The sequence below is a fragment of the Benincasa hispida genome, chromosome 1 (assembly GCF_027475165.1).
Source record: "Benincasa hispida cultivar pf3 chromosome 1, pf3_genome.v1.1, whole genome shotgun sequence".
NCBI lineage: Eukaryota > Viridiplantae > Streptophyta > Magnoliopsida > Cucurbitales > Cucurbitaceae > Benincasa > Benincasa hispida.
Genome location: NC_143478.1, coordinates 14,264,878 through 14,289,929, shown reverse-complemented (window position 1 = coordinate 14,289,929; position 25,052 = coordinate 14,264,878). Strand labels below are relative to the sequence as shown.

Below are 25,052 nucleotides of genomic sequence, written 5' to 3'. Positions count from 1 at the left end.
TCTGAATGTACCAGCTCTAAGGGTTCTTTGGCTTTAAGACCTTTTCAAGAAAAATATTTTTTAGTCATTTACCCTTAAGACAATATTCGCATGGTGGTAATGAACTGTCTTCTAACTTATTTAGATGATTATTCTTATCCAATCTCTCAATTTTGTTGAGATTTATGTGACCCAGTCTCAAATGCCAAAGATAGTCATGTGGAGAAACTTTCCTTTTTTTATTATGAGTTTCAGCTGTTTTAAACATCTCTATGTTCAAAATGGTCTTTACCTCAGTCAGTTTTAACAAATACAAGTTGTTTTCTAACTTTGCAGAACAAATTTTGATATTCTTTGAAGTAATGAACACTTTATCATTTTAGAAAAAAACCTTATAATTTTGTTCTAGCAAACAAGAGATAGATATTAAATTCCTTTTCATAGAAGGAATGTAATGAACATTTTTAAGTAAAATGTATCTATCTCCTATAAATAACTTCATATCTCCCATTACTTAGCTGAAATAACCTCCTCGGTCCCTACTTTAAAGATTGCTTCGCCTTCTGTCAATTGTCTCTCTTGTTTCCTGTGAGAAAGTACAGATATAATTAGCATCACCTGAATCTATTATCCAGGTTTTATCATTTTCCACTAAACATGTTTCAATAACAAGTAAATCATATTTATCTTGTTGTTTGAATTTTGCATTCTGATCTATATCGTTCAAAACTTTAGATGAATTGGGAGATAGAGGACAATCCTCTGTTAAAACTCCTTTAGAACCATCAACTGCTAGTAATTTGTACGTTGATTCGATTTTACTGTTAATTAATTTAGAAACGAGTATTCTAGAAGAATTCGACATGCTGAAAAATTTAAACAAATTCTAATTTAGTAAACTTGCATCTAAATCTAAAATCAAGTTTTAGTGAAACAAGTAATACTGTATCCATAACCATTATTTATTTGCAACGATACTATAATGAGTCAGAATAAGTGCAATCGAGGGGTAGCAAATATTTCTTCACTAAAGCAAAACAATTTTGACCAAACACTATCTCTAGAATAACTCTTATTCCTATAGTCGTTTAGTTACTGTTTTTGGTCATAAATTACTAACACTTTAATAATTCTGTAAGTGTAACCCTCCATTTTTAGACCTCAGAGGTCGACCCTAAGGATGCTACTGAAATGGAGAGTCAAGGTTAGGAATGGACCTAAGAAATCCTATCCATTTTTGGAGTTTGAGTTGTTCCAAATCCCATGTTACAACCCTCTAAGGGGATAGCCGTCGTTAAACGACTAGCAAGGGACGCCTAAAACAAACCAGCAGGCGCAACATAGGAATCTCACGGTCCAAACTAATGGAACAGACTATAGGACACGTTGACTCATATCCTCCCCCCATTCACCTTGCTCTTGACTTATACAAACACTTTCCGAATGGAGGTCACTCCCAGGGTGACACAAAGCGTCATATGAATCTCATGGTATGAACTATGTGGGGACATGAAAGTTGAAATCTATGTATCATATATTTGATTTTTGTTTAAACGACTTCTCTTTATTCACCAGAATCTCAATTTATGAAAATACTTTTTGAATGGAGGTCACTCCCAGGGTGACACGAAGTACCGCTTAAATCTCCATTGTGAATTTTTAAGGACATGAGAGCTAAAAATAATGTATCGTATATGTTATTAATCTTCCACTAAAGTGTTCTAATAACTTTATCATATAAGTTATTAAACTCTCACTGAAATGTTCTACTATTAATTTGGGTATATTTATACTTAAGTTCATTTCGGCTAATTAAACAACCCTAAGTCTATATGGTTTATCCAAGTATAACGCTTATAAATGGATTTTAACCTACGATGTCTAGGTGATAAACCTTTTTATTACCTCACACCGCTCACGTATTGCTCATAAAACTGGTTAACAATGCTCAATTATTCAGCCATAATCCTCATATAAGAGGTATTCCGTAGACCGTCAACTTAAGTACCTCCAGCCTTAGATAGGATTATATACCGGTTAAGTTTTTCACCACGTTTTACAAGATATCAACCTATTTTAACTTATTAAAACAGGTGGTTAACCTACATGAGCATGCAGCTTATCTTTGTTATGGATTTTAATGTCTAATTCAATTTTATAACTACTTATAAAAAATAGGCATGCTTTTACATCCATAACACACATAAAAGGCATTCAAATTTAATATAACAGTTATATTAAATAACAGAAACCCTAAACATGCATTCTATACATTATAAAAATTTATAACATATATCATGAATGTAACATCCTTCCTATGGTAAGATTTTAAATCGGCATACTATATGCACAAACATGTTTATATTTAAATATGACATACATCACATGCATAATTATTTAAATAATACTGATATGGTTCAACTTTGGCCTCCTAAGCAAGTAGAAATAACTAGTTTATTACAAAACAGGTCTAAAAACAGCTTCAAGTTGGTGTAAAACCGTCCAAACTAGACTCGAATCGCTCGAACCAGACCTCCAAAGCATCAAAATGGGTTGAACTGGTCCAAGAATTGTTGAACTGGACTGGATAGGGGCTGAACCAGTCGAACCAGAACTCTTCCGTGCGAATTGGCTCGAACAGTGCATTGCTCAGCTGGGATGAGCAGCATTGCAACGCTCATCCTAACGTTGCAACGCTGCGGGTAATGTCAAGCATAGTGTTGCAACGCCCAAGGGTAGTGTTGCAATGCTGCCTAGGCAGAAGGTTGTCCTCCAGAAGTAGCTCCATGATCTTGTTTGCTTCAATCTCCAAATTACACCATAATTAGACTCTAATGGCTCCAAATAAATTACAAACTCTTGAACACACATATAAGCTCATCAATCAAGAGCCAATTATAAATTTAACTTGGAAATCAAAGACAAATCTAATGCCAAAGTTGAAAAACATCCATATCAGTCCATAAACATGCAATCTCATAAATTCACCCACCAAAACTCAAATTAACGTCAATTGAGTGTTTAAATCATGCTCTGATACCAATTGATAGGATATACAAGCATGCAACATAAGCAAACAGAATCAATAAGCACTCTAATTACATTTAATTTAAGTTCTAAAGCATGCTTTTACAAAAAAAATGAAGAAGGTTTCAATTTCAATATACCTTTGATGAATTTTCCCAAATTCAAGCTGCTCTTCACGTTAATTTAGTTCCTAATTGACAGTGAACCACCAAGAGATCTTCTCTACTAATCTCAACCTTAAATTTGAGTGGTGAAACTCGAATTTGAGTGAATTTGTGAAGTTAGAAATGTGGGTTTTGTGAGGAAGAAGATGAGTTGTAGAAAATCATATTTTCAGCTTCAGCCCCTCACAATCATAGTCAATTGAAAAGGTTTTTATCCTTCTTCAATATGCAAGCAGTTCAGATCAACCACCATGCCAGAACCTACTTAAAGTTTTAATGGGATTTGTGTGTTCACCAAGGAGGAACACCTCCTACTAAGTTCAATTATGGGAAAAACCCACTTAGAATTTTTTTTTTAATTTTCAAATTAATTTCTTTTAATTAATTCTATAATGAATCAAAATTTGATTTAATTAATTCTCAATTAATCAAATCTAAAATTAAGAAATCCAATTTTTTAATTTGAATTTAAAATTGGAAATTAATTTGATTTTTAATTAATTAAACATATTTAATTAATTAATTAATTTAATATCAAATATTAAATTAACCATATACCTAATTTTAAAACATGAATCTAATTCATGTAATTAATATTTAAATCAATATTTAAATATTATAAACTCTCTAATTTTGTTTAATTTCAACAAATTAAACGTTTAATTATATCGAATATAATTATACAAACTCTAATTTGAATTAGAACTTATTCAAATTCAAACCCTAATTCCAATTTGAACAATTCAAATTGATATCATTCCAAATTCACTCAATTTATTAATTCAAGGTGTTCATGTTTTACGAGCTAGTAGAGAGACCTTATGGACCTACAAATCATGAGCTCCAACGATTTAAGATTAATTTGCTAAAACTCTTTAGACCAAATTAATCAGTATTCGTTAACTATCAAGTCACACCACTATAGCTCGATAGTTGCACTCTTCTCACTGTAGATATATTTATGTCCAATGATTTAACCATAACTAGTAAGTCGACCCTTCACAGGTTGTTCGTAATAACGGCTAGGTCAATATGTTGTTTTACCCCCGATATTACGTCTTGCTTCTTAAGTTCCTACTGATCCTCTAATGAACAATTTGTTTATGATCCAATCACTAAACTGGATCCCTCTCGAGCCAAAGAGAGGGTGGGGCCCCTTGTTCAAGACCTGGATTCAATACTTAAGAGAACAACCTTTCTCCTATCCCTAAATCGGGTAGGCGTGAATTCTATCTTGCATTCTATGTCCCCAGCTATCTTCCCGGTCTTACTGCTGAAATGTGAGGCTTATTGAGTTGACGTTGTTGAGCCAACCCTCACCCATGCAAATATAAGGATAATCCTGAATAAACATGAGTTTATAGTTAGCTCAGGATCAAGATCGAGTTACATTGGTCATCTAAGCGAAATAGTCTAGTAAACAACGTTAAAAAATAATAACTTATTTCATGGTTCGATCTTATGCAAACTCATTGCCTAGGATGTCCCTACTTCTCATGTCAATACATGAACGAATCAGGATCACTTCATTTGTAGCACCTTTACAACAACTTGTAACCGCTACAGAGTAGGCCGCATCCAATAGTGTTACCAGAATAAGGCACCCAACCTTATTCGTATACTATAGACCATTTTGGCTATATACTCGAAATTGATCTATATTTATGTCTCTATATAAAGTTCAAGTATTCATGTAATAGGCATGGATCTTAGTTTACAGATCGACACTAGAGCTAAGCCTTGTACAGGTGATGAGGATGTGATGGCAGGAATGTGACGTCGGAGCTGAATGACTGGATCTGGGGCTTGTAGGGATGGGACGATAAAGACTTAACCCTAAATTTGAGAATTTGGGCTTTGATACCAAATTAACCTTTTTTGTATTTATATATTTCTTAATTAATGAGAAAATACGAGTGTATAAATACACATGAGAATACCTTAAAATAGATACTAAATTCTAACAAAATTTAGCCTAAAATAACCCAAATACATCAAATTACATAATTACTCTAACATTACCATTTCAATAAAATGTTAGTTAGGTGTTCGAATCTTCCAATCCTACTTATCGTTGGCATTGTTCAACTTAAAAGTCTTCCTCTCAACTCAAGACACAACATTATACTTTTTCTTCTAATTATTATGAGAATTCTCAAATGAAAGTCTTCTTTTGTAATATCCATATAGAAGTGTGTTTTTCTATTGTATCTAGCTAATTTGCACTCCATTAGTGGCCCCCTACTTGATCCACTATAGTTGCTTTTAAAAAGTACTATATAAGTGCAAGTTAAAAGACGTTGGCATGTGAGTCATATAACTTTTTCTTATAAAAAATATTTGTTAAAATAATTACTATTTATCATATGACAATTTATTTTTGTTAACTATTATTCACTTTTGTTTGTTGTGGGATTAGAATGAGTTGCACAATAAATATATAACATACGTCTAAGTAGTGTTGTTTCTTCAATTTCTCTCTTTTTTTTCTTTTTCTATAATTTGCATAACACTTGTACACTCAAATTTTCATTTTTATTTATTTTTCCAATTTTTCAGTTTCAACTTTTTGTTGTATTAATTTCCATCGGCAGCAAAACAATTTTTGAAATTTAAACTAAAATCGAATTGAAATAATCCTAGTAATAAGTATTAAAATTATATTTTAATTACATATGAAAAGGATTTCCTAGTACAACTTAATTTAGTAATAATTAGCACTTCTTTTCTTGGAATTCCTTTCAATGTATGCAATTATTTTTTAATTTCGAAAAGAAGGAAGAAATATAGGTCTTTTGGCGTAGAATTTAGAAACGAAGTTGAGAGAATAGCATGCCCATATGACTTTTTTAATTAATTTTTTTTTGACTAATAATTATGTGGCTGAAGAGATTTCAAAATACAGCATCATTGGTCTTCTGTGCTTTAATGATGCTGGTGGTCTCTATTGCTTATAAATTAAAAATTCCCTAAATTGAAGGCGTAGGATATATTAATATATAAAGAAAAATCCATTGGAATTGTCAATATCTTTTTTTTTTTTTTTCCTATGAGAGTTATTCTTTAAAACTTCATTAAATCAAATAAATGGAAAAACTAGAAGAAAAAAAAAAGGAAATCAAACCCTAATTAAGCAAAATTATAATTCGTGATTAGAAGATAAGATGTGGGTTGGGGAAAAAATCTCTCACTTCTATAATAGGAATAAGCAGAAAAATATAACAGAGAAATTTAAAGAAAATAATAAAATTAGAAACACAATAATGGGAGTAAAACTACAACTCACTTTATGTGAAATCACAACAATTCTCTCTCGACCTCAATTACAAGAACACTATCTCAAAGTTTTTATACTACATACACCTCTTTTCACACTCAAGTTTAAATTGTTTTTAACTAAGACGACTTAAAATTAGAGGCACAGGCTCCTTTTATAGGTTTGGAATCCATCCTATTTTTTAATTTAATAAATGTGGGACAAACTGCACTTATAATATTTTATCAAAATCTAATAAATAGACATTGGAGTCGAGAAAATAGATTGTATAACCCACAAAAAGAATGCATGCATAACCCAGTTATTTATAAAAGAAAGAAATTATAATAACGCCATGAGGCAACATAAAAACAAGGTAAAATGAAAATCTTTATAGTGGTAGGATGGCAATGGCTTAAAATGTTCTAATTTTGAATAAAATATACCACATCAAAAAGTCAATAGATACTCCAACTAGTACAATACTTGCATAGGAAGTATATATAATTTTAAGGTGTGTATACTAAGAGTAATTAAGAGATTGTATATTTTCTCAAAAAAAAAAAAAAAAGTAAGATATTGTATATGAAGTCCAAGTTCTCTTTAATTACTAAAGAAAAATAATAGTAATTTGGTTGACGAGAGAAAGAAGAAGACAAAAAAAAAAAAGAAAAAAAGAAAAAAAGAAAAAGAAAAAAAAAAGAAAAAGAAAAGAAAAGATGGGATTTGCAAAACTTGACCAAAGATCAATCAACCAAAGAGTTAAAACACTTGGGTTTTTTAAGTATAAAATTAGATACTTTAGTTCATATTTGGAGAAAACTAATAGTGATTTTTGGGTTAGTTTTATTGAAAAAATAAGTCAAAACAGAACCAAATTGAGGGTATATATATATAAAAATTTATCTCTAATCCTAAATTCCTTTCAGTATTTTAATTATTATGATGCATATATATTTGTTGTTTAGGAAAATGACCAATTATTATAGTACATATATGTTTGTCATTTAAGGGTCGTTTGGTTGGAAGGTTTTCTGCATGAGAATTGACATAAATATCCAATTCCAATATTTATTTCACAGTTTTCAATACTTTGCCTTATTTCGAGACACCCTCATTTCCCACATATAAGAGTTTTCTACTCTCTTTCAAAAAGGTGAGTTTTCTCTTTTCCCTTCTTTATCTGTTTTCCATTTTACATATAATTTTACTTTGAATGGTTAGTTAATTAATTAATTAATATTAATTTAAGAGAAATAATATAAATATTTATTTTAATAAATTGATAATGTTCCATTAAAATATTCACTTAACTTATTTTTATAATAAAAATTTATTAAATGAATGGATTTTTTTTTTTACATAAACTATTAATTGATTAGTAACACTTGCTTAAATATATTTAATTAGTAAACCAAGATTAGTTAAATTTAGTTACTATTAAACTTCATTTTTCAATAATAATAATTTTTTATTTTTTTATTTTTTTAATAATCAAGTAATTATTTATTGAGATTAATTTTAATTTAATCATTCATTATGTATATATAATCATCACTGATTATTTATAAGAAATTAATTATTTATTGTGATTAATTTTTTAATACTTCATTCATTATTAACATATCATATTTATCAAATACTTTTTAGTATTCTTTATTAATATATCATATTTTTATCTCATTTTTTTCCTTTTTTATATAATATATTGTCCATTAAAATATATTTTCTTATATTATTTAATTAAAATTAAAATTACTAATGTTGAACTTAATTAATAATAAAAATATTTAAGTATTAGATTATAATTAATATGACGTTCATTAAATATATTAATTGGTTAATTTTAATTATAAATTACTTAGTCTTCAAATATTTATAATTAAAATTATTATTAATTCGTAATTAACTTTTTATTGATATATTTAATATTGTTTATTCTTTAAATTATTAATCTACAAATACAATTTTTGTTTATAAATATAATCATTTTTTATTTCCAGATATCTTATTCCAGCATAAAACTTTAAATCAAACGGTCCCTTAGAAAAAGACCAAGAGAAAAATGTTAAATTTCAATCTATATATAAAAAAAATACCTAATTTTAATTTGAAAATAACAAAAAGACCTAAGGAAAATTGGAAGGAAAAAAAAAGTAAAGAATTAATAACTGAATCAACAATAAACTGAATCAAATAAAAACTAATCCCGCTGTTTTATTCTCTAATGAAAACATTAGTTTATTTCCGACAAAATCCTCTCACTTCATTAAGAATTGATTTCATATATATATGTGTGGATATTGTGAGGGATTTGTGATGGTAAAAGAGAGAAGGTTGAAAGGAAAGGAACAATATTGAATAATAATGAGAGTAAGCGAAAGATCATATCCTTTTGTAGAAGAAAGGTTTGGGGTTGAGGATGATTACAGCAAAGACGGAAGCGTGGATTTGAAAGGCAATCCCGTCCGTCGATCCCACAGAGGTCGTTGGTCAGCCTGTTTCTTCATCGTCGTCTACGAAGTGTTCGAGCGGACGGCGTACTACGGCGTCTCCTCCAATCTTATTACTTATTTGACGGATAAGCTTCATCAAGGAACTGTCACTGCCTCTAACAACGTCACCAACTGGACTGCAACTGTTTGGATCACTCCCATCTTTGGCGCCTACATCGCCGATGCCCATCTCGGTCGTTACCGCACCTTCATCGTTGCCTCCTTCATCTGCCTTGTTGTATGTATTCAACTACGTTACCTTATGAGCATCTCATTCAATCATTTTTTTTTTCAATATATTTATAAAAGGTTAATAATTATTTTACCATTTTTTGAAAAAATAGGAATATTTTTTAAATAAATGACAAAATTTAGACATAACATCCATATTCCAATTTGATCAAAAGAAAAAGAAAAAAAAAATCATTACCAAAATTCAACTAATCTCCCAACAAAATGTTTTTCTTTTATTAACATATATATTTTTGACTTGTCAAAAATTTTTGGTTAACTAAAAAGCTAATTTTCTCACAAATTCGAATTAGTATTATTGGGTTACTATTAATAGCGTTTTTAAATACTCTTAAGATTTTAAAAAATAATAATGAAAAAATTATATAAACTAGAACTAAATCTATGGTAAAGACCACAAGCTTTTAATTCTTATAGTTTTTAGTTTTTAAAAATTGAGTTATAAATAGTAATTGCTTTTGTTATCACTCAATCTTTTCTAAAAAATCGTTTTTAGAATTTGATTAAAAATTATAATTTTTTTTTTCAAGAAAAACAGCATAGTATGAAATTTAGGAGATAATAAATATAGATTTTAAAAATAAAAAATTTAAAACAAAATTGTTATCAATCCCTTGCATTTGTATAATTATAAACAGGATCATAGGTAATTCAATTATGACTTTTGTCTATTAGGCTTCGTGTGTGACATGTGCATGAAGAATTAGCCAATGTGAAATTAAGAAGTTTCTCACGTTGAAGATAAAGAGAGAGAAAAAATTGAAATATAAGTGAGAGAGGAAGGTAGAGAAGAGACATAAGTGTCCAAAAGAAAATGGTGAGAAAAATGAAAGAAGTTTCATGGCATTGAGGAAGGAAAAGAATGTGATGATGTATGTTTCATTAGAAGATTTGAACTAGTATTTATTTTTCCAAGGTTAGTATTTTCTGATCAGAAATGATAACTAATACAGAGAAATAATTAAATTCACAGCACTATAAATTTAAAATTTAAAATTAGTGGGTGATTTAACCTGATATCAGAATAGATATTGTGTTTAAACTTCCGTAATATCATTTTCTTTGAAATTAATATTGATTTCTACTCGTTAGATCTCCTATACCGTTGCTAACATACACTTTTTAGGTAATGGCAAAAACAGAGTTGATGAGCAATTTGCCCAAAAATCATTCGCCAATTTTTTCTTCAAAAACTAATCACAGTTTCATTTGATAACAAAACTGCTCTGAACTCTAATAGGAGAAAACACATCATTCATTTCACAGGGAATGTCTCTTCTAACACTGGCAGTGTCCATGCCAAGCCTAAAGCCCCATCCATGTTTGGATGCAAACGCAGAACATTGCAAGCAGACCTCCAGGCTACAACTCGCTGTCTTCTTCACTGCACTCTACATATTGGCTCTTGGCACGGGTGGAACCAAACCAAACATCTCGACAATCGGAGCCGACCAGTTCGACGACTTCCATCCCGAAGAGAAGGCCCAGAAGTTATCCTTCTTCAATTGGTGGATGTTCAGCATTTTCTTTGGCACTCTCTTTGCCACCACCACTCTTGTTTACATACAAGAGAATGTAGGATGGAGCTTGGGATATGGCATTCCCACTGTAGGCCTTGCAATAGCCATTCTCATATTTGCTGCAGGCACACCTTTTTACAGGCACAAGCTCCCCACTGGAAGCCCTTTCATCAGGATGGCTAAGGTCATTGTAGCTACTGCTTGGAATTGGAGGCAGCCTCTTCCTTATGACCCTAGGCAACTCCATGAGCTTCAGCTTGAGGAGTACACTAAGCAAGGAACTTTCAGGATTGATTCCACTCCATCCTTGAGGTTACTATCTCTAAAATTAGAATCACTTGCATTAGCTGCTAAATTATTGTTGTTACATACCTGTTAACATCACCGTGTTCGTTTGTGTTCAGATCCAAACATAGTCACACAATGATCAAAAGTAGGAAAGATACATTGACACGAGCTATTTTAGGTGAAATCAAAAGAAAAGTACAGAGATTTATATGCAAAGTGAATAAAAAGCCCAATTTGTATAAATCAGAGTAGTTTTATTTAGTTAGAACTTGGTTCTGAAGTGTTTATGGATGTAGAACATCTTGGGATTACTGAATTGGCATAGGTGCAATATGGGGGGTTCAATGAGATTGTATTTCTTCACTGCATATGCAGGTTCCTCAACAAGGCTGCCATAAGAACAGGCTCAACTCATCCATGGAAGCTATGTTCAGTGACTCAAGTGGAGGAGACAAAACAGATGTTGAGAATGATCCCAATTCTGATATGCACATTCATTCCAAGCACAATGTTGTCACAGGCACAGACCCTTTTCATCAAGCAAGGCAGGACCCTCGACCGAAGCGTCGGTAGCCACTTTCAAATCCCTCCTGCAAGTTTAACTGCTTTTGTTACCATCTCCATGCTAGTCAGTGTCATCATCTACGACAGGTTTGCTAAAAAAATTATTGCCAATGCTACAAGTCATACGACTTCTTGTGTTACCATTAACCTGGTGTCTTCTTTCTTGAAGGTTCTTCGTCAAGATAATGCAGAGATTAACTAACAATCCAAGAGGAATCACAATGTTACAAAGATTGGGAATTGGGATGATTCTCCATATCTTGATAATGACAATTGCATCTTTGGTTGAAAGGCATAGACTCCATGTTGCTAGAAAAAATGGGTTGGAAAAAAATGAAGAACAACTCCCCCTGACCATTTTCACTCTCCTTCCTCAGTTCATGCTTGTGGGAGTTGCTGATGCATTTTCAGAAGTAGCAAAGATTGAATTCTTTTATGATCAAGCACCAGAAAGCATGAAGAGTTTAGGCACTTCGTATTCGATGACTTCGCTTGGAATTGGAAACTTCCTAAGTAGTTTTCTTCTTTCAACAGTTTCTCATCTTACAAAGAAACATGGCAATGGATGGATCAACAACAACTTGAATGCTTCTCATCTTGACTACTACTATGGGTTTTTGGCAGTGCTTAGTACCATCAACTTCTTCCTCTTCTTGCTCATGTCCAAAATGTACGTGTACAAAGCAGAAGTATCTGATTCAATAAAGGTGCTGACTGATAAACTCAAGGCATCCAACCTAAACGAAAAATCAGCTATGACGAGGGGCAGAGCCGATGAAGGAAGGGGGCCCTTGCCACCCTTCAATTTGTTTTAGATTACAAATTTTAGCTGGAAACATTGAGATTAAGGTATATCCACAGCTTGGCCCTTTCAAATTTGGGAATGCATAGAATTTTTGACAATGTAAAGGTTTGATGTTTAATTACTACTTTTGTCCATTTTATTATGGATTTTGGTTCATTTTGGTCCCTATACTTTTAATTTAGTTTATTTTGGTTCATGTATTTTTTTTTATTTTTTTTATAATATGCATGAGTGTTTGGGCCAACTTATATGCACCTCCACTAATTTTATTGAACAACCCTCTTGACCCTACAACATTTGGGTGCTGAAAAAATTCATAGGATATTAAATCTTAGGTAGATGACCACCATATATTGAACTCATACTCTCTAAGTCATTTATTAAATCTATGACACTTATCGACCACTAAGCCAACCTGTGACGATATATTGGTTCTTTGTACTTTTAAAAATTGATCATTTCAATCTCTAAAACTAGAAGAAAAATGAAACTGGAGGATCATTATTGTTTATTAAATGTACAGAAACTATGGATATTTTGAAAGTATAAGGACAACGAAAACAAAAGCATACAGTGATGATAAGCCTTTTCAATCTATCAAAATTCTTCTCAAATCGTCTAATGGAAAACCCTAGAGCATTCTCCGACAAGAAGAACCATTAAACAAGCCGCAAAAGAGGCTTTCATCAGTTGTTTCATCGTCGTGCCTTGAGCTCTTGACTATGATAATTGTACTCAACAAGGTAAGTAAGAAATTCAAATTTGAACAAGATCCTAAGAATTCAACCTTTCAATTACTTGAGAAAGGAAACTCAAATCAATCGTCAAAGTTCTTGAAATGATTATTACTCGCATGCTTCAAAATACTAGCTAGGTTTCCTCCAAACTAGAACCAATTTGTAATGAGAAAATTGGAGAAAATGGCCCATTGAAAGTTTGTCATTGTATTTTTTACCCCTCTTTGAAAAACAAGTTTTTTTTTAACCACTTGATGATGTAAATGATGTAAGCATGATAAATATTGGTTGTACAATTAGTCTTAATTTCAATCACCAAACTACCAAATTAATTCACATTCTCCACCTTAATTTATTTACAAAAAATTAATTTATCCAAAAATTATTCACACAAAAAATTCCAATTACTCTTATCCCTTATTAAATTCTCACTTCCAATTTCAACAACCAACCTACCAAATTAATTCACCAAAAATTATCCACCTAAATTTATTTACAAAAAATTTAATTTATCAAAAAACCACTAATAAAAAAATATTCACACAAAAATATCTTCACCACCAAATTTGATTTGTTTATAACTCCACAAAAAGTTCTCTTCACCAAATTATTCCAGAACGAAATCGTCAAATCTAAAACTTATATTTCATGAAGTTGTAATTTTGTACACTCCGTACGAATGTATGTATTTCAATAGTTTGATTTATTCATTTCGTATGTATTCAATAGTTCGATAATTTCTGAAAAAATTGACAAAAATAAACGACCTTTTTGGAGTGTGATTTATTCTTGCTTTGTTGATTGTTTCTTTTCCTTTTATAATGCATATTTAAAATTTAAAAAAAAAACACAAAAAAATAGCAAAATTTTTTTTAAATAGATGTTCATACTCTTACCCGAAAGTCAGATATCTATTCATAGTTGGATTTTTTGTTTCTGTATTCTAGATTTATCCACTAGGTCAGTCTGATTGGTTCTTTGCGCCTAGTTGGTCGGGCTTCACCAGGTAGGAAGCAAATGAGTTGAAATTACCGGCCGGACTTCACCAGGTACAAAATAATTGTTGGAATAAGTTTGATTCCGAGTCAGGCTTCACCGAGACGTCACCGGGTAGAAAGCAAATGAGTTGAAATTACCCAACTGGGCTTCATCGGGTACAAAACAATTGTTGGAATAAGTTTGATTCCTGGCCGGGCTTCACCGGGTATGAAATTAATTGTTTGACCTGGTCTTCCTGGGTATGGGATAGGAATCGAGTTGGGACTGGTCCGAGGCCCGATAGAGTTAAATCTGGCCCGACCGGGCATACAAAAAACCAAGCATTTTGTTTTTTTTGGCTCGATGTTGTACTCGACATGGTGGACCACCGGGCCAATTTTTTTTTAATTTTACTTTTTTCTTTAACTACATTACATTAATACATTTTTATTATAAATTGTAGGAAAATGCCTCATGTTTGGATTTGTTTCGGTGGCATTTGGAATGAAAGGGAAAAGGATTACGATGGAGGAGAGTTGCAGGGGTGTGACATTGAGGTTGGCACGACCTATAATGAATTCCTGGCCAAAGTTTATAGGATAAGTGGTACAATGTCAGATGAGTATAATCTTATTATAAGATGTATATTTCAATTGAGATCCAAAGCTCCTGCATTTGTAATTCGAAATGATGAAGATCTACACACATTCCTCACATAGGAAAAGGTCTCAGTAATACCTCTTTACATATCCACGCTTCCAAAGTGTTCAAGTAACCAAGGATTTCATCCAAAAAATTTACATATTCGACGAACTGAAGAAATCCCTTCAACATCTAGGTCAGCACATTGCAAGATGGAGTCAAATAGTCCATTTCCCCTCATATATTTTAATCCATCACTTACTTCGTCGCCTAGTAATTTGGTGACTCATAACTTAGGGGATGATGTAGATCAAGGTCAATATTTCAATGGTTGGTCTTGGAGGGAGAAGGATGATGGAGAGGAACCTAAGATTAATACCCACCATACAATGCATGGAGAAGACGAACGATTAAAGACTATGGAGGCTCGTCACATGCAACGGGTCGTAACTTGTCACATCCATCTAGTAACACAATCGTCATGCTAGGTCAGTCTTATTCTTCTAAAGATGTGCAAGTTGATGACATATTTCTATCTAAGAAGGATTTAAAGATGTGGTTATCTATATTAGTAATTAGAGGCTTTCAGTTTAGGGTGAAAAAGTCGAACACAACATTATACAAAGTTGTATGCTTAGTTGAAGAATGCAAATGGAAACTTCATCCGTTAAATTGAAAAAATTTGAAATATTTAAGATTTCTAAGTATGACAATCTCGACACATGTAGAAATGAAATATTGACTAACGATCATAGACAATCTTCTAGTTGGATTTTCGGACATTTAATTTCGTCAAGGTTTGAAGACGTTAGTCATTCATACCGAAGGACATTGTGAAGGATATAAAACAAGAGTTTGGTGTGAGTTTAAGTTATGACAAGGCATAGAAGGTAAAGGAAGAAGCGTTAGTGCTTACTTGGGGGTCACCAAAAGAATCCTACAAGAAGTTACCTAAATTTGGTGAAGCCTTACAAATTGAAAATCCTGGTTCAACATTTAAATATGAAGTGCAAGAAGATAAATATTTCAAGCATGTCTTCATGGCTCTTAGTGTTTCCATTAGAGGGTTTCTGAACTACATTTGCCCTGTTTTAGGGTAAGTACAGTGGTAAACTCCTGCTTGCGACTAAGGTCGATGGAAATAATCAAATATACCCAGTCGTTTTGGTATATCTGGTGGAGAAACTAATGAATCTTGGGTGTGGTTTTTTCAGCAACTAAGATGTGTAATCACGGTCTTCCCAGAGGCATTTCATGGTATCTGCATCCATCACTTGAAAGCTAATTTATAGCTAATTTTAAGAATAAAGGTATTTTGGATATTTTCGACAAAGCAGCCAAGCCAAGTCATGAGTCAGTATTCAACTACCATCGGAGTCAATTTGCAAGGTATCCAGGTCCACTCAAATACCTAGAAGATATTGATCTTGAACGGTGGGCTAGGATGTACCAATGTAACAGAAGGTACAATCAAATGACGAAAAACCTCGCAGAGTGCATAAACAGAGTGTTAAAAGATGAACGACAGCTATCAATCATGTCATTTCTAGACCATATTAGAGGTTGGTTACAGGACTTGTATCACAAACGTCGAACGGATGCATCAAACAGTACGTTAAGACTGTCGAACTATGCAATGGCAATAATTCATGATGCGGCAGACAAAACAAGCAAACATGAAGTTAGGCCAATTGACCAACATGAGTTCGAGGTGATAATGGAGGTTTAGGAGGCCATGTAAATATTCACGCAAGAACATGCACTTGTCGCAAGTTTGATGATTATGAAATCCTTTGTTCGTACGCGATTGCTGCATGGGGGTCAAAAAAACATTGTTTTTAAAACTGGGCATGTTTTCCAAAATAAAACCCCCAATGGGCTATTTTCCAATAAAATTTACAAGCTTTAGAGAAAGTTAACGACGAACAATTAAGTGGTGACACACTCATAAATTGCGAGTTTTTGGTTCAAACAAAGAATTCCACAGCATTTCATCGGCAACCTAGGGAGAAAATAGTATGGTTTACCCATTTTGGAGGCCCAATATAAAAAATGCACCACTTTTTTAGAAAATATTTTTTTTTAACCTCTTGCTTACATCATCTTCAACCAATTTTACAAAATTACATCAATTTTCTCTCTCTCTTCCGCCCTCATCGTTCTACATTTTTTTTTCTTTCTTCTTCTTCTCCTCTAGAGTGCGAGATCCTTCTTCGACGAGTGAGATAGTGCTAGATCCGGTGAAAGAGCGAGATCGTGAGGAGAGAATGATTATGAGAAAAAGGGAGAGAGGAGTTAGGAGACGATTTGTGTGAGAGCGAAAGTGCGAAGGGCGAGATTGGGTCGTTCGGCGTGCACAAGTATTTCATTTTGGTAATTTCACCCGGTATTGACATCAATAAAGAGTAAAAGACCCTCATTTTCAAAAAGTGAGACAAATCTCATTTTTCCTCTCAATTTAATTCATCTATACACCGCCCTCCCTTCAAGCTCGGATAAGGAAATAATGAAAGAGTTAAAATGTTGATGGAAGCATCGGAGGTATTAATTTTGTGGAAATGTTGATCAAAATATTGATAAGATATGAACGTGGATAAATTTCTATAAATATTATAAAAAAAATTAAGAAAAAATTTAAATTTATAAATAAATATATTATGATTTTTAAGCGAGTTAACGTCTTTATTGTTTATATTATACTTCAAGTAGTAATATCTTGTTGTTTACTTTATAATTAGATGATTTTTTTAGGATATAATGAAAATGTCAATTCCTCATGTGGATGTCTACGTGGAAATGAAATTTAATATCATTGTTGTAACAAAACAATATTTATGGCTTCCATAACAATATTGTTTTTCTTTTTTTTTTATTTTTGTTTTTTAAATTTTACGTTTCTTTCATCTCAATTTTTAAATTATGGTTTTCCAATTTTACGTAAGTTTGTTTCTTCTCAATTTGTTAAAAGAATAATTAAGGGTTGTTTAAGGCACTAAGTAGAGATATGATATTTGGAGTTCATATTATTGGGGTTGATGCCCTAAATATCATGGATCTTGTAGTTGTAGTTGTAATGTACAAACAGTTTATTTATCTAATAAAATAAAGGGTATAGCATTTTTAAGAATAATAACCAAGTGTATAACATCATTTAAAAAAAATTGCAAATATAGACAAGTCTATCAGCGATAGACTTCCATCATTGATAGACTCTTACTAGTGATATGGTCTATCACTGATAAACTTCTACCAATAGTATGGTCTATCATTGATAGACTATTTAAATTTGGCCATATTTATAATTTTTTTTTACATTATATTATATTTGTTAATACTTTGGGTCTAATGTCTATATTTGCAACTGTCCCTAAAATAAAAAGCTATTTTATTTATCATTTAGTTGCATTTATCTACAAAATCAATAAACTAAGATCCAGGATTATCTTCTGAAATTTAAATATGTATATAGAGACATACAGACGGATCATGTTTAAGTGATAACCTAAACGATTTGTAGTAGATGGATAACGTTGGGTACCTTTGTTGGGTTTTATGCCTTAAAACTCGTAGATAGTAAATGTTATTAATTGATTGTCATCAATAAAGAGTTATGAATGTTAATTCAATAAATGTTATTGTTTGTGTTGTTTGTCTATTTTGTCTTAATATCCCTAAATCCAAAGCTGCCTTATGAGTCTTGAACTGTATGTGCAAACATATAAGAATTAATGTTCAAGATGCAACCTGAAGGGTTTATAGTATAGAGATAAGGTTGGGTACCTTATCTTGGTAACATTATGGATACGGCTTACTTTGTATTTGATACAAACGCAATGATCCAAAGCATTCATGTAGTTGACATACAAGTGGAGGTTTCCTATGCAATGAGTTTGCATAAAACTGGACAACGAAATAGTAACCACTAGATGTAACACCACTAACTAGTTAGGTTCCTATTTTAATAGGATGACCTAGGCAACTTAGTCTTAATCCTGAGTATATTATGAACTCTTGTTCACGAAGGATTATCCTTTGATTTGTATGGGTGAGGGTGGTCAGTTTGTCAACCAAATATACCTACCATTTTGGGGACAGGACTGAGTGGGAAGCTGGGAACATAATAATACAAGATGGAATTCACTCTTCCTGCCTTAAGGGTAAATAGATGAGTGTCCCCTTAAGTGGTGTGTTCGAGACTTGAACAAAGGACCCTACTCTCTCATTGGCCCGAAAGAGGTTTCTGTTTATTGGTTGGACCACAAATAGATTGTTCATTCTTAAGGAATCAGAGGTAACCCAAGGGTAAAACGATAATTTGACTCAATTGGAGTTACGGATACTCATGAAGAACTAATTTGCTATTATTGGTTTATATCCGTGGACACAGAAATATACATGTAGTGAGAAGAGTGTAGTTGTGGGTCTTTAGTGGAGTGTACCCACAGTTAACGAATATTGATTAACTTGGTTAATGAGTTTAGCTAATTAATATCATATTGTTGGAGCTTCTGATCTACGATCTACCAGGTCCCCTGTTAGCTCATTAGCGGATATTTAAGAGGGATGATTTGAATTGTTCAAATTAATTTAAAGAAACCATAAATTAATGTAATTAATATATAATTAATTGTGGATATGATCTATAATTTAAATTGAATTAGAAAGTAATATTTGAATAAGTTTCAATTAATTAATTCAAGTGAATTAGATTCACAAAGAATTAATTAATAGAGATATATTGCACATATAATGTTTATGATAATTAAATATATATACATTAAATTAGATTTAACAGTTATTTAATTAATGTGAAAATTAAAGTAAATAAGTATTATTTAATTGTATTAATCAATTAAATAAGTGTTATTGAATTAATTGAGCTAAATTAATTAAATAAGTATTATTTAACTAATTAATCGTGAAAAATGGAAATAGGAAAAAGATTAGGAAAAATGTTTGACTCATCTCTATATAAAGACCTCTCTATGGCCCTTTTAGGAGACACTGACACAGTCACTGACAATACATAACACACAAGTGTTATTGTGCAAAATTTTGCCTAAGCCACAAAAAGAATCATCTCTACTCTCCAAAATTCTTTTCTCCCCCCTCCCTCCCAATAGTTAGATACCACTTATCCCTCTATTAGAATCCTAGAGAATAACGAGGTTACTTTCCTAGTAGTGTTCGAGATTGTTCAAGAAATCGTTCGTGATCAAGATCGTTGGAGGAGCCATTTGTTGGAACTTAAAGAGAATTGTTCGTGAAGCTTAGGAATCTACAAAGGTAAGAGTTTTTCTAATCTTTTTCCCTAAAGCATGCTATATTACATGTTTATATTCTATTTTAGTATACTAAATTTGTTTATGTAAAAATTAAATTGCGGGATGCAAGACTTTCACAATGCTTCCGCTACGGGATTCAATCCTTTCAATCTTATCCTGTTGACGCTATGAATACGACCTGCTTTGTAGTTGTTACAATTGTTGTAAAGTACTATAAATGATCGGATCCTGATAATTCATGTGTAGACATATGAGTAGAGGTGTTCTATGCAAAGGTTTTGTATAAGACTGGACTACGAAATGTATAGTCACTACAAGAATTTTAGGCTTTAATGTTGGTTGAAAAAAGTGAAATCGGATGTATAATGTCGTTTTTTTAAAAAAGTGAATCTTTAATGTCGGTTTTAAACCGACATTGTAGGGGTACCTTTAATGTCAGTTTTAAACCGACATTAAAGACCCGCTTAATTTTTCCCTCTTCACTCTCCCCTTATTTTCTATTTTACCCCCATTTTTTTTTTCCATTTTTCCCTCTTCACTCTCCCCATATTTTCTTTTTCCTCTCATTCTCACACTTCACTCTTTAGACCCTTTTCTTTCTCACTTTTCTCTTCCAAACCTTAGCATTCGTCCGTCGATCGTGGGTAAAGAGTCTGTCGTGGTGTAGATCTGGCTTCCATGCAGGTCTGTTCATCGTGCAACTCGCACCGTCGCACCCAGTCGTCGTGCAACCCGCACTCGTTCGTCGCTTGATCTGAAGTTCAGATCTGAAGATTTGAAGTTAGCCGTTCGTTGTTCGTCCAGATCAATATGCTCTTCTTCTCTTTCCTCTCTTAAACTCATAGCAATTTTTGTTCTTATGTTACGACTTTCAACTGTTTATGTAAATGTCTCAATGAAAGCCAGTTGGGGTTTCACTTCAATATGTCTCTCTACTCCTAGATTTGGGCCTTTTTATGTGTCTATGGCCTTTGAAATTCGATTTGATTAATGGTTTTGTTGTATATGATACATTTGTTGAAGTATTGGCAAGAGGCATTGCAGAGTTGCTCCTGCGTTGGATATGCGTGAGCAAGAGTAGTGAAAGCGAAATGTTGAGCGTAAGGCGTTGGGTAGATGAACATGTAGCAAATGGGTAGCACTATACGATGAAGTAGACGATCGTGTAGGCGGGCGCTGGACGATCGTGTAGCAATGCAGGGAGCTAAACAATAAGGTACGTGATCATGTAGACGGGTGTTGGACAATCGTGTAGTAATGTGGGGAGCTAAACGATGAGGTAGACGATCGTATAGTAAATGTGTGGAGCTAAGCGATGCGCTAGACGATCGTGTAGATATGCGCGGGCGCTGGACGATCGTGTAGACGAGCGTTGGACGATCGTCGATTGTGTAGGCGAGCGCTAGACGATCATATAGCATATACGCGAGCGCTAAGCGATAGACTACACGATGGCGCTACGGGATGGGCATGAGCCCTAGACGATGAGTAGATGCGCTACACGATAGGTGGAATGCTAAGCGATAGGTGATGACGTTAAGCGATAGGCGAATGCGTTAGATGATAAGGCATCAGCGCTAAACGATGGAGGTAAATGATGGGCGCGGTAGCTAAACGATAGCCTATGCGCAAGGTCGTTTACTAAACGATTGAGCTACATGATGGGCCGCTGGAACTAAGCGATAGAAGCAGGAACTAAACGATTGATTGGCTTGAGAACATATGCATTATGCTAATTAAATACACTAAAAGAATGTTTGACTGACCGTTTTAATAAGTTTTAGTTGATGACTCACAGTTTTAAAAAGAAGATTCTCTCATTTATTCAACTATTGAGTTTTCTTGTTTTGCAGGTGCAACAAAGAAGTAAAGATTTGGTATCGCAACCTTTTTATGCTTTTTCTTGGAGAACTCTAGTAAAGAATTTTTCCTTGAATGTACCATTTATACACATTCCCAATAAACACGGTTAGTTGAATATGAATTCTGATCACATTTTCACTTTCAATACTTTATCTTAAACCTTTTTTGTTTGTGATCCTTTGAACAACAGTGGTCAGACAAAGATGCCTATAACCAGACACTGCTGAAGCTAGGGGGGTTTGTTCAAGAATTATTAAGGATCCATACTTACCAAGTGGAGAGGGACAGTAAACTCATAATGTTTGTATTACTTGTAATTTGTGTTTTCAAGGGCTGAATTATTGTACGACCTTTTAAATTATAATTTTATAGCAGAATTTGTGGATTAAATGTAATAGATTTTCAATCCATACATAAATAATATGTCATAGCCATAGTGTTCGATGATGATGTGTCATGTTATACTTTTTAACCAAAAAATAGATTCGACAATGGAATTTAAAAAAATAAACAATAATTGATAAAACGGACAGATTCTGGGCTTTAATATTGGTTGAAACCGACATTAAATGGATTTAATGTCAGTTACAAATTTCACTAAAGGGCTTTAATGTCGGTTGCAACCGACATTAAATATAGTGTTATTAAAGCCCTTTAATGTCGGTTTAAAACCGACATTAAAGACAACTGACATTAAAGGGATTTAATAACACTATCTTTAATTTCGGTTGTCAACCAACATTAAAGCCCGAAATTCTTCTAGTGAGTCTCTCTATATAATACTGTTGATACATGAGACTTGCATTTCATCAGGATGACCATAGGTGACTTGACCTGAATCCTGAATGAGTTGTGAAATTCTGCCTATCAAGGTGGCCCTTTGATTTGTATAGGTGAGAGTGGTTAGTTTCACCGACTCAATATGTCTACATTTTGGGGATTCATCTAATTAGGGAGCTGGGAACACAACTACGCAAGAAGAAAATAACTTATTCTTTATAGTTAGAGACTGTAGATAAATTATTCCCTTAAGAGCTAATTCCGAGGCTTGAACAATGTGGCACCACATCCTCCCTGGCCTGAGAGGGGTTTAGTCATAGTTGGACTATGACTTATTATTCATTAGAGGGATCAGTGGTACTTAAGGAGTTAGATGTAATGATAGGGGCAGAATGGTAATTTTGGTCCAACTATACTTACGAGCAATTTGTGAAGGGTTAACGTACCGTTGATTGGTTGTATCTGATGGACATAGAAATATATATGTAGTGCAAAGAGTGCAGCTGTCGGTCTTTAGTAGAGTGACTAACAATTAATGAAAGTTGATTAATTTAATCAAAGAGTTTGATTAATTAATCGAGTACCATTGGAGCTTCAAACTATAGGTCTATAAGGTCCCCTGAATAGTTGAATTGGGATAAAATGAGAATTGAATTAATTTAGATTAATTTGAATTGTTCAAATTAATAAAGGAAATTATTTATATAAAATTATATGAAATATTGTTTGAGAGAAAATATCAAACTTAATATGAATTTGATTCATATTAGATAATTGTGAGATTTTTTTTTATAATATCAAATTAAAGTATATATATAAAGTATAAAAATTAGTTTTATTTAATTACATGTATGTTTTTTAATTACATAAAATAGGTTGTTAATTAAAGTACATATCAATTAAATGAAAATTAGTTTTATATAATTATATGTATTTTTTAATTACATAAACGTTTCATTTTCTTCATATAACTTATAAACCTTTCATTTTCTTCAATCAATTCTCTTATTATTATTTGGAAGATGAAAAGAAAGGTTCTTTCATCTTCCACGTGCACTATTATAAATACTCAAAAATGTGTTAGAGTTGTAAGGTGTTGAAAATATTGAAGTTGTTGAAGGTTTTAGAAAAGTATTTTTTTCTCTAAAAAGAAAACCATTCCCTCTCCAAATTATTCAAAGAAGCTCATAAACTCTCTATGGCTCTCTACCTCGAGAATACCGATGTCTCCACATGGTGGTGTCTGTTGTTTTTGAACACTTGTTGTTGTGTTTTTTATTGTTCATGTTTGATGTTTTTGGAGAGAAAATCGTGTTTTTGAACACTAGTCTTCAAACGTACATTTTTCGAATCTTTTCTTCTTCTTAATTTCTATATATATTTGTATGCTTAATTGATCATGTGTATTCTGTTTCCGTCACATATATTCTTTGCCTATTATGTAAAATTAAAATTAGAATACAATCTTTTCCCCAATGGGTACTCGCATATCCTTTCTGTTGAAATGCCTTGAATCTGTTTGTCGGTGCTTTGAACAACCAAGTACGGGAGTCTCGCATATTTATTCAGATTTCATATTCATCATATTTATTTATTTGTAGTTATTTACGATTTTGACCCTAGGGTTTAGAATAGTGCACTATATAAACTCTCTAACCCTAGAGGCACCGTTTTTTTTTAATGTAATTTTTGAAAAGATTCTCTCAAATAATATTGTTCTCCCTCTGCCCGTGGACGTAGTTAACACACTATTAGTGAACCATGTATATCTGTGTGTTGATCTTCTCTATCTCTACGTTCCTTTTTTGTGTTCTTTAATTGTCGATTTCACAACAAACTGGTATCAGAGCCTTGTTAAGGTTTTTTCGAAATTCCGCATTTGTTCGAAAATTGAAGATGTCTAGCGTGAACGTAAAAATCGACAAATTTACCGGGAGGAACAGTTTTGGTTTATGGTAGATCAAGATGCGATCCTTGCTAAAGCAGAAGGGGCTATAGGCGCCGCTGATGGGTAATTCAAAGAAGGTTGTCGTGGATGACGAAGAGTGGTAGGCTTTTGAGGAGAAGGCTCATTCGACAATCATGCTATGTTTGGCTAATGACGTCATCATCGAGGTCGCACATGAAAAAACTGCCGCTGGTCTTTGGTTGAAGTTGAAAAGTCTTTACATGACGAAATCTTTAACCAAGAAGTTGTTTCTGAAGAAATGTTTGTATCATCTACGTATGCAAGAAGGTACGTCTCTACAAGACCATCTTGATCAATTAAATAAAATTTTATTAGATCTGCGTAATGTAGAGGTTAAGGTTGATGATGAAGATGTTGCCCTAATTCTGTTGACATCTTTGTCGCTGTCTTATGAGACTTTCATTGACTCGTATATTGAAGGAAAAGAAACTCTGACCTTAGAAGATAC

General features: G+C 32.7%; 1 protein-coding gene across 1 annotated transcript; it reads left to right on the top strand.

Annotated features, from left to right (window-relative positions):
• The first annotated feature begins 8,544 nt into the window (after nt 1-8,544).
• Nucleotides 8,545-12,506, top strand: LOC120089562 (protein NRT1/ PTR FAMILY 5.2-like). The gene is made up of 4 exons (XM_039047030.2): nt 8,545-9,159; nt 10,440-11,005; nt 11,357-11,632; nt 11,715-12,506. The coding sequence occupies exons 1-4, from the start codon at nt 8,794-8,796 to the stop codon at nt 12,358-12,360; spliced, it is 1,854 nt and encodes a 617-aa protein (XP_038902958.1). The 5' UTR covers nt 8,545-8,793; the 3' UTR covers nt 12,361-12,506.
• The last annotated feature ends 12,546 nt before the right edge of the window (nt 12,507-25,052 follow it).

Coding starts and splice junctions, on each gene's coding strand:
- LOC120089562 (XM_039047030.2), top strand. CDS start 8,794: ATGAGAGTAAGCGAAAGATCATATCCTTTTGTAGAAGAAAGGTTTGGG. Junction 11,006..11,356: donor GATTCCACTCCATCCTTGAG/GTTACTATCTCT, acceptor CTGCATATGCAG/GTTCCTCAACAAGGCTGCCA. Junction 11,633..11,714: donor AGTGTCATCATCTACGACAG/GTTTGCTAAAAA, acceptor TCTTTCTTGAAG/GTTCTTCGTCAAGATAATGC.